The sequence below is a fragment of the Puma concolor genome, chromosome D3 (genome assembly GCF_028749965.1).
Source record: "Puma concolor isolate L17-30 chromosome D3, mPumCon1.1.hap2, whole genome shotgun sequence".
Taxonomy (NCBI): Eukaryota; Metazoa; Chordata; class Mammalia; order Carnivora; family Felidae; genus Puma; species Puma concolor.
Window position 1 is genome coordinate 81678838 of NC_141678.1, and position 10403 is coordinate 81689240.

The window sequence follows — 10403 nt, forward strand, 5'->3', positions numbered from 1 at the left end:
AATGCTTTATTGATCATCTATTTCACAAAATAAAAGAAATTTAGACAAGTAAGGGTGCTAGATGTCACCTAAATTCAAATAAATGTGGGTATTTAGGTTAGTACGTTTGAATAGTAGATATGGTTTTTGAAATAGATATTATTCAAATTTAGTAGAAGATGGAGTATTAAAATATCCTTTTACCTCGTGTTGAACATTTTGTCCAAAGGGGAATTATCATGGGGAGATAAAGTAGGTTTACATGTGTTTGTAGAAAGAGGGAGATAGATAGACAACCATTACGTTCCCAGTGATGACTATGAGATTGGAAAGGAACAAAAGAATGAAAGAGAATATGTTATTTTTAGCAGTCAATGTACTGGAAAAACTGCATTTCTCGGTAAGTAGTGGCAGGCTAATTGTATCTAAGGGGAAGAGACTCTGCCCAGGAAGAGAATGCAGTTGGTCTTATTGTGCTTGATGAAGAACAGGAAAGGGTGATCACAACGAAAATGGTAAGTTGGTCGTGATGTATACCCAGCATTTATGTTTGTAGAAGCTGTGGCCTCGGTGCCCTCTTCAGTCACCTCCACAAAGGACTTGTGGAGGGCTTTAGACACCACGAGATCCAGGCTCCCTGTCATGCCTGAGAAGTTGGCTCTCTGTGTATTGAAGGCGTCCAGCATCCCCAAGGCTTGCAGCGTGGCCTTGAGGTCATAGTCGTCTTCCACTTTGAACCGAGGTAAATATAAATCCACCCATCTATCGCTCATATTCTGTGAGCTCGTCCACTCTGCTAGTTTCTCAGCGGTGAGCTGGTCTTCAAGCTACAGCGGTAGAAAACAGGAACAACCGACATGATTCTCATTGGACGTCAAACATGATTTAACACTGGATTGAATTATAGAAACCTTTTATTTTGACAGTAAAATGTAAATACAGGAGATTCAGTTTATTACATCTTATCTGAGGAGGCAAAAATAACACAGTCATAAAAAGATATTATACAATTGAAAAATGTACTATATATTCGTGACTGTGTTATATTTCTGTGTACGTAAATACATATGCATTGTATAAATATATACACGTGGATATATATGCATACATATATGCGCAACAGAATTATTAAATCAGATCATTTTGTGAGAAATGAACTATGTATCTATTTTTTACACTCCCCACATGACATGCTTCATTTTCAAATAGACTCGTCTTGTTACTATCCTTGTATACCTAACTTTTTACACCCTGATTTAAATAATGATGATAGTGTATGTCCTACTTATATTCCTTTTTCTTGCTTGACCTATTTGTAAACATTTCTCATACAGATATATAGTACCCTAAACAAGTTTAAATTGTTACACACTATTAACACTAAATTGATGATTCAACGTACACATATTTTTAAGCGTTCACTGTGTGTCAGTCGCTAAGTTAAACTCTTGGCGATAGGAAGATATGCCATTGTTCCTTGTTCTGAACCTTTCAATATTTTGAGCTCCTTGCCTTGTTGGATTCGTTACTTTAAGTTAAAATCCCAGGACTGGGATTCCTGATGTTATTGATCACGAGGATTGCTGAGCTGGAGTATGCACAGGGTCGTGGCTCTTCATGTGTACTGCCGTATTACCTTCCCTGAGGATCTCCAAAGCCCAGCGTTAGCACAGTATCTATTTTGGTTGCAGCAAGGTCACTGGGATGTCAGCAGCATCACGGGCTGTTGGAGTCATTGCAAGCTGCCATCTTTGGATTGTCTTTTATGCGTCAGATACTATTGTTGGTATTCTTATATATTAACTTCATTATAACAGTTTTAAGAGGAAAATGGTAGTCCCTCCACACACGTTTGTTTGTTTGTTTGTTTGTTTGTTTGTTTGTTTGTTTGTCTCTGAGCAATGAGACTCTGAATGATTTTCGAGCTCCTAGCAACAGAATACTTCCAGATTGAAAAGCTAAATCTGTTTGTCCATTGTCTGCAAAACTACTGTGATTTAATATTTCAAATGTACCCTTTGTTGTTTTAATTTGCTCGTTTTGTTTATAAGTGAGCTTGCAAATATTTCCATGTGTCACGTCGCCTACATATGAGTGCTTAGTTCCTTGTCTTCACGTGAATAGACTGGAATATATTAGAAGTTCTTAGGGTTGCAAAATATTAATGTGTGCACCTAGGTAGGTTTTTCAGAATATTAATGGCACCTGTGATGTTGAGGTTTTCTGTATAATCTTCTATATCACGCTGCAATATTTAAGATCTTTACTGTTTGAGGGGTGCCTGGGTGGCTCAGTTGGTTAATCATCCGAATTTGGCTCAGGTGATGATCTCACGGTTTGTGAGTTTGAGCCCCATGTCGGGCTCTGTGCTGACAGCTCAGAGCCTAGAGCCTGCTTCAGATTCTGTGTCTCCCTCTCTCTCTCTGCCTCTCCCCCACTTGTGCTCTGTCTCTCTCTCTCTCTCAAAAATAAATAAAATGTAAAAAAAAAAAGATATTTACTTTTTGGAACACACAGGATTCTAGATTCTCCTTAACAATTCTTTTTTAGGCTGTTGGCAGAGAAGAAATGACGTACTCTGTACTTGAACTCTGTCAGCCACCACCACCACTTGAACTCTGTGATCATTGGTGCAGTGAATGACGCACACAAGCACTGTACTGCTGGGAAGTCAGGCAACAGTAGGAAGAATCAGAGATACAAGACTGTACCTTCTGCAGACCGTCCACTTCATTTGGCAACAGCAACATCATGCTTAGATCCTTGCCTTTGTATGGCATTTCCAGGATCTTGGCCTGTACGTCCTCCAGTGAGGTGAAATTGAAGACACTGGACTGTTTCATCATCTGCACAGGTTTGCTTGTATCCTGAGGTAATTGACGTGGCAAACAAATGCCAAGTGAGGCATTATTCAACAGAAGATAACGCTATTGAGATACACATCCTCCTTCTAACAGATGGTAGGGTTCTTCAAGTATCCCCAAGTAAATAGAGTCAAAAAAATCAAAGAAGAGGACAGTGCAGCCATGACAAATTCTGTTTTCTACCTGCAGTTGTACACACTATCAGATAGGAGTTGAAAGTTAACATTCCATGTATGACTGTGTTACATTATTATAAATAAATTACAGGGGCACCTGGGTGGCTCTATCTGTTAAGCGTCCAACATCAGCTCAATTCATGATCTCACGGTCTGTGAGTTCAAGCCCCGCGTCGGGCTCTGTGCTGACAGCTCGGAGTCTGGAGCCTGCTTCGGATTCTGGGTCTCCCTCTCTGCCCCTCCCCAACTCATGCTCTGTCTCTCTCTCTCTCAAAAATAAATAAACATTAAATAAATAAATCAATTATAATACCTTGTTCAGCCAAAATTTTTCCTCCACCGTATATTTTTTATCAAATTTCTTGTCCCACAGTCCTTTGAAATAGACTGCGTTCACCAGAACCAGAACGGTAGACTCAAGAGAGTTTTCGGGAAGCAGATCCTTGATTTTTCCTGCAAAAGTAAGAACATCAGAGGTCTGCCGTAGAAGTACAAGTGGTTTGTTTGGGAGATGCTCTGAAAGTTACAAGCGATCATTAATTATTCACACAAATCACTACTTTAGGGACGGTGAGCAGTGGTTCTCGAGGTTCAGCTTTCCTCACGGCACCAGCCTGATAGAGACACCCCTCATTGTCATGGGAAAGGTGTTCAGCTTCTGTTTTCGGAGGACTTCGGTCACCACACACTGAAGAGTCATACACTGGGGTCAGCTGCTCTTGCAAGCGACTCCACCCGCCTTCCCTCCCTCAGTTCTTCCACTCCTCCCTCCCTCCTTTCCTTTCTGTTTTTCAACTTTAGGCTCACGGCTGTGACGAAATAGGGCTTGATTGTTCTTTAGGACAAATGGCGCGAGCTCTATAGTCTGAAACGTAGGTGCTGTCAGACACCACTCCCCGCGGTGTCTTCCTCTTTATTCTCCACTAGAATAGAGAACAGAGGATGTGAACCGAAGACAGGGTCTGAGCAGAGTGTTGAGGTTCACAGACATCCAGTCATCTCTGGCCACGAGCAAACACAGATTGCCAGCCGTGTTTCCTTGTAGCCGTCTTTCTGTTCTACCTCCTGGGCTCCCCTTGTTACTCTCCACATTGACTTGGACCATTCCGTCATCTGCAGTGCCCTTCTCCATCCTCTCTTCAAAGCCAAGCCCCGCCCCACGGGCATCCCATAGGGTGTCAAGAATAGGTTTCATGCACAGCAGGGACTCAAAAGTGTTTTGTTTTGTTTTGTTTTTTAAATGGGAGAGCTCCCATACTCTACCATTTGTTTGGCTTTCCACCCAGGAATTAATCTTCTTACGAGTTTCTTCTGCCGCATTTTGAAAATCAACAGATTCCACACTGGCTAGGTAAAATTTCTTGACGTTATCCATATATTCCTTTGATGTGGGAAGGAAGGAAGGACACAAAGAAGAATTAAGAGTAATTTGTCAGTAACTATGTATTCCCAAGCTAATTATCTTCAATCTTGACAAGATAGAGTACAAGGAATCTAGACGAACCCTGGAGAAATCTACTTTTTCCTGCCCATGCATATTTTACACAGTTACCACGTGGGTAACATGAAAAGGAAGCACAGGCTGGTGCAAGAATGAAGTCTTCGAAGGGCAATGCCTTCTGTACCTAGGCTGGGACAGGAGAGGCCGTGGGTTGCAAACTGCAAAGCGTGATGCCCCAAAGGAGATGGTGTGCTTCTGGGACTCCTCACCAGTACTGTCAATCCTTAGTATTCCATTCTGGGCATTCAGTCTTCCCTGGTACTTCCCCAACTCTCCTTAGAGACTCACAAGCCTGCCCTCTCATCAGTATCCCATTAGTCATTGCCCATCAAAATTTATACTGTGTAACTGAGTGGTGTCAGCTCACGAGGGGCATCTCATGACTTCCTTTGCTACTGAGCCTTCCCTTGGGTTATAAAGTAATCCCTGAACCCACACTCTATACTGGCAGATTGTCAGGTTCTAGGAAACTTCATCTGGTATAGTTGAGGCAAGGGAATCTTGCACCCCGTGTAAATGCTCCTCATGTGGATCAGCCAGGTTCATCTGCCTGACTGTCTCCCGTTTGGTCATTGAAGGACTGACGGCCCAGGATTCAAATAAGGTGTGGAAGGCCAGGTGAAACTTACTTGAAGAAATGGATACTTGTTTTCTCCATAGAACTTGTTGGCAATGTTCAGTTCATATGCATCAGTGGGTTTCTTTAATTCCGTTAGAAGCTTTTGAAATTGGTGGTGCACATTGCCCAACTTTTCAACCTTCAAATATCAAAAAGTAAGCTCATTGTAGTCTCTGTCAACATAAATATAAATACTAACCCCGTGTATATCTATTAGGTCCGAAGGTAAAGTTTGGTATTCCCACAGATGACATTCATTGTTGTTCCCTGATTTTCGGTGGACTTACTTAAATATTCTTCAAAATCTTTACATTCAGTCTCTTCTAGGAAATTCTTTGTTCCTGCTCTAAATAATCCAGTCTTTTCACTTTTGAACTGTAGATGCAGTACAATTCCACCATTGGATTGCCTTCTAATTGCTACAAACGATTAGGTTAAGCTTCCCAGCTAAACATAAGCTCCCTAAAGACTAGAAGCATATCTCATTTTAGCAGCCATCACTGGTGTGATAATGTTGGATTTGTACATTTCAGTTACATTATGACATGAAGTCCTGTGCCCTCCTAGATGGTATTATGTTCTAAGACCTACTGACCATGACCTTCACTCATGATAGCCGTACTCTTACATGTAGGAACAGTATGTGCCTGGTAAGGACTTTACATTGGTATCTGTGGGTCTTTAGACTAATTCAGATGAAAAAAGAAACTCAGAATTGAATAAACTTTCCAAAGAGCCATGGGTAGCCAGTGACAATTTTTGAACCTAGGCCTGTCTGAATCCAGAAACTTCCACTTGCTAGCTAAGAGACTTGGACCATCAGGTTATAAACTGTATAACTCATATAATCATTTTTCACAAGTTACTTGGATGTGTGCTTATTCCTCAATTCCATTTATGAATTAATTAAAATGATACTATTTTAGCAACAGTTTTATGATTACTGTAATTATTGTTATTCTATGATGACAATACATAAAATTTGTCAGGGTTTCCAGTAATCTAGGCACTGTCGTAATGTTTTACATCTGTCCGTATGTACTGAGGCAGATTCTTTTATTATTCCCAGTTCTCTGGGCTGAGGTCACTGTGCCTCAGAGCAGTCGTGTCTTGTTCACGTTCCCCAGTGGTGAACAGCAGAGCAGGAATTTGAAGCTCTTTAAGAACAGTAGTGATCTCCACTCCGGAAACAAAAATACGAAAGAAATCAATGTGTAATATGAAATGAGAAACAACTCTGTCCAATCTATTTTGCTTAAGATTTCTCCTAAAAGCTGACTTTTCACAGTTTATCTGAAATTCCCGTTTTAAAGTGGGACCCTCTTGGATGTGTGATTCGCCTTCTAGACCCCAGTGCTCTGTGACTCACGTGATCTGTCGTAGTTCTTCCTCTCGTGTTGTGTGTGGCTTCGTTGAGGTGAAGGACCTGGAAGCGGCAGGAAGTGGGACAAGAAAAGTACTTAAAAGATCTGGAAGTCAAAAAGAGAGAAAGAACCCCAATACAAACAAAACCAAACCTCATAGCAAACCAAACCAAAACCAATACGCGAAGGAAAAAGAGAACACTGCAGTGTAAGCATTTGCTCCTTGAAAAACGACCGCAAAGCTGATTGATCACCAGCCACTTCAAAGAATCCTGTGTTGTTATTCATTGTTCAGGAAACGTGAGGATGTTTTCCATGGATTTCAGTCAGCGCCTCACTTCTACCGTTACTCTTCCATTTAAGCCTCTCCTCTACTTGTTGTGCAGTTGTGGGAGTTCATCCCAGCTCCCAGAGGAGATGTAGGCACAGGGAGGCAAATGGGGCAGAGCCCAGGGGAGGGCGTGTGCTCCCCACAGCTCTGTGCTCACCCAGTTATGGGAATGTTTGCCCAGCCTCCTGTGCTGCACAGCCGGATCTGTGGTCATCTGCACCCAAACCAACGGAGAGATCCGTCTAAGCTGGTCAGTGTGTAGGCAGCTGACACCTACCTTCCCAATTTCGAGGGCAGTGTTTTCTCTGGCTCCTAAGTAGGTCATGGCTAATGCTGATGTGATGGATAAAGGGGAATAGAAGATGTTGTCATTCTTCTTTGACAGTTTGAACTGCTGGAACAGATCCAATGCAAAGTGGGTGTTTGCTTCACTGAGTGAATCCATGGCGACCTTGATGTGACCTGGAGTTCCTAGAGAAGCATCAGGTTCATATTATGGCTTTACTGAAGGGAAGGTTAGTCTGTCATGAATTTTCTTTAAAAAATTTTTTTTAAATGTTTATTTTTGAGAGAGAGAGAGCTGAGGAGGAGCAGAAAGAGAGAGACACACAGAATCTGAAGCAGTCTCCAGGCTCTGAGCTGTCAGCACGGAGCCTGATGCACGGCTTGAACCCACGGACAGACCGTGAGATCATGACCTGAGTCTAAGTCAGACACTTAACAGACTGAGCCACCCAGGTGCCCCGGTACAATGAAATTTTCTGAAAAGAAATGACTTTTATTTGGATTGTGGGATTTTGGCAACTAAAGTTTTTCTTCCTTTTACTTTTTAACCCCTTTCAATGTACATGTATAAATTTCATAATTAGACAACCATCAAAATTACTGTACACATAAAAAAAAACTTTTGTGAGAAAGTAATGGAACTTCTTTCTTTCTTTCTTTCATTACTGGCAGGACTAGGCCTCGGTAGAAAATGCTTCATCGCAGATACTAACACACAGATTCATGTAATAACATTCAGCCGCGTCCCATGAGGCACCTCTCTGCCTTTTCCTTCAAGGTTCTGTGGGTGCCAGACCCTCTCCCCCCACCATGTTCCACAGGGGGCATTGCATAATCAGAAATAAATAAATAAAGGGTAAATCAGATGAAGAAGGTGTTTCAAATGTACTCTGGCAGAACAAGTAGAATATAATCGCATGGAATGAAATAGACGCATGCTATAAAGCGTCATTGCCATTATTTTCAGAAATGATTCCAGTTATTAAGCTGGAGCGGCTGGAAGCACTTACCTGGGTCCCTGGAGGAAGCAGAGGTGGGCAGGGAGCCTGTCAGCCTGTGTGCAGTGAGTGGGGAGATCCTGAATATATATACCTCTCTCCTGCCACCTTCTGCTCCTCCTTGCAGTTGGTATTTCAAGTAAATCAACTTTTGATTTCTTAATCAGGCTAACCGGGACATGTATCCACTCAAAATATTCAGGAGAATAAAACATGATTGTTCCATTACTGTACTTCCTTTCCACACGCAGCAGAAAATACTGCAGCCCTGCAATCCTCGGCTCTTAGGAGATGCATGTAGGTGTCTTTTCTAGTACCAGTGAGGATAAAGTTAAAATGCCAACTTCCTCTCACCCACCTGCTACAGCCACCTGGAAACAACCCTTAAAAAGTCTTCTCTTGGATGTTGATGTCTTTAAGGCCCACATCAAACAGAAACAGTGAAAAAGTTTACATTTTCTGTCTCCTGTTCTGAAACAGGCTTGTTCAGCCTGTCCGTTTCCTTAGTAATTATTCTGTATAACCAGGAAAATAGCTCGAGTTCTGTCGAAAGCTCTACTGCCGAGGTGGCCCAGCAATAGGCAGGGAACAAGAGTCTGTTGTCTTCCCCTAAAGGCTGTGCCTTGAGAACTGTCCTCCTTGTGACTGCCCATGCCCCCTTGCAGCCAGTCCCGGATTTTCTCTGTGTTTGAAGATCAGTGTGGGGCTCATTTACCTAGTGGTGTCGACCTGCTCACAATGAGAAGAACAATCGATATAAACAGGAACCATCTTGAATGGCAGCATTCTAATTTTTTTTATATAAATATGAATCGAAAATAGATCGTTTGAGCTCCAGAATCATGACATTTATCTGTCACTTGGCCTTCACTATACCGGTGTCATATTCATGGACTGGACACCATAGTCAGAAAAAATGGTAAGAAAAAATGAGGAAAAGGTGTTCTTTGAATGCCATGGTTAATTCTTCTATCACTGGAACCTTACGCTGCTCACGTGCATAGATGGGCTAATATTAAAAACTTGACTTCTATCGAGTGGGGACACCTTTAACAGCTTATTAAGGCAGGTCTCTTTGTTAGCCCCATTTCACAGGTGACAGAAACAAGGCACAGAGCAGGTGAATAAAGGCTCAGGTTTCTAGGGGTAGTGAATTGCACAGGTGAGCTATCCAGGCAGATAAGCTGGCTCAGGAACCTGCCTGTGTATCCGCTACCCAGACTAGGTTAGACAGGCTCTGGGTTTGAGATGACATATCTCCTTGTGTTTAAGTGAAAGGAACCTTCTGCACTCTCAAAAGAAAATAAAGTCTTCCTACAAAATCGGAAGGGGTGAGGCTCAGTCAAATACTAAGTCCCACGGTCACCAGGAGAGGAGGCTGGGCTTTCAGATGCCCGTTTAGGGCTCTGTCCTGAGACAGCCAAGAACGGCGAGTGGCGAATCAAATCAGGGTGATTTCCTTTGAGCGTGAGGCTCAGAGAGAGAATCAAATCGTATCCAACCCTCCCTTCCCCCAGACGGCTCTCTCAAGCTGGGGTTTAGTAGAAATGAATAGGGAGGGCGGGGAAAGAGGCAGACGAAAGAAAGTGTTTTTCCCCAGATACGCCGTACCCTGAAGCCTGGCTGTGGTGGGGAGAGGGTGGTGATCGTGGGACATCTGGCACAACATCTGCCCTGCCATGAGGGTGGGGGCTATTTGTACTGCGGGTCGAATTTATAGTTCACATGCTAGTTTGTAGTACAGTGACAAGGTTGTGCAGATCACCATGAATTAATCCCAGAAGAGTTTCATTACCCCCGCTAAGAGACCCCTCCATGGTTCTCCCTTACCACAGTCTCTGGAAGCCACTAATCTACTTGTCTCTGTGAATTTGTCTGTTCTGGATTTTTCATTTAGATGGACTTGCAGGGTGTATGGCCTTGTCTCATGTTCCTTCCACTTAGGGGTCTTCACCCATATTGTAGCATGTGTTGCTGCTTCGTTTCTTTATATGACTAAATAACGTTCCATCGTGTGATAATAGCACTGTTTGTAATCCATTCATGTGCCAGTGTACATTTGGGTTCGGTCACTCTTTGGCTCTCGTGAATGATGCTGACGTGACCTTTCGCGTAGAAATTTCAGCGTGGACATATGTTTTCATCTCTTGGGCATAGACCAAGGAGTGAACTCACTGTCCATATGGTAATTCTGTGTTTGATTCTGAACCGCCAGACTATGCCATTTTATATTCCCACCAGAATATGACGGGGTTATGTGTGGGAGTTCTAGCACGCTTCTCCAGC

General features: G+C 42.6%; 1 protein-coding gene across 1 annotated transcript; it reads right to left on the reverse strand.

Annotated features, from left to right (window-relative positions):
- Positions 1–8178, reverse strand: SERPINB3 (serpin family B member 3). Its single transcript, XM_025931242.2, has 8 exons — positions 8130–8178; positions 7112–7305; positions 6509–6565; positions 5150–5278; positions 4283–4400; positions 3333–3472; positions 2691–2846; positions 1–806 (listed from the first exon to the last, which is right to left on the reverse strand). The coding sequence occupies exons 2-8, from the start codon at positions 7277–7279 to the stop codon at positions 405–407; spliced, it is 1170 nt and encodes a 389-aa protein (XP_025787027.1). The 5' UTR covers positions 7280–7305; positions 8130–8178; the 3' UTR covers positions 1–404.
- Positions 8179–10403: the final 2225 nt, after the last annotated feature.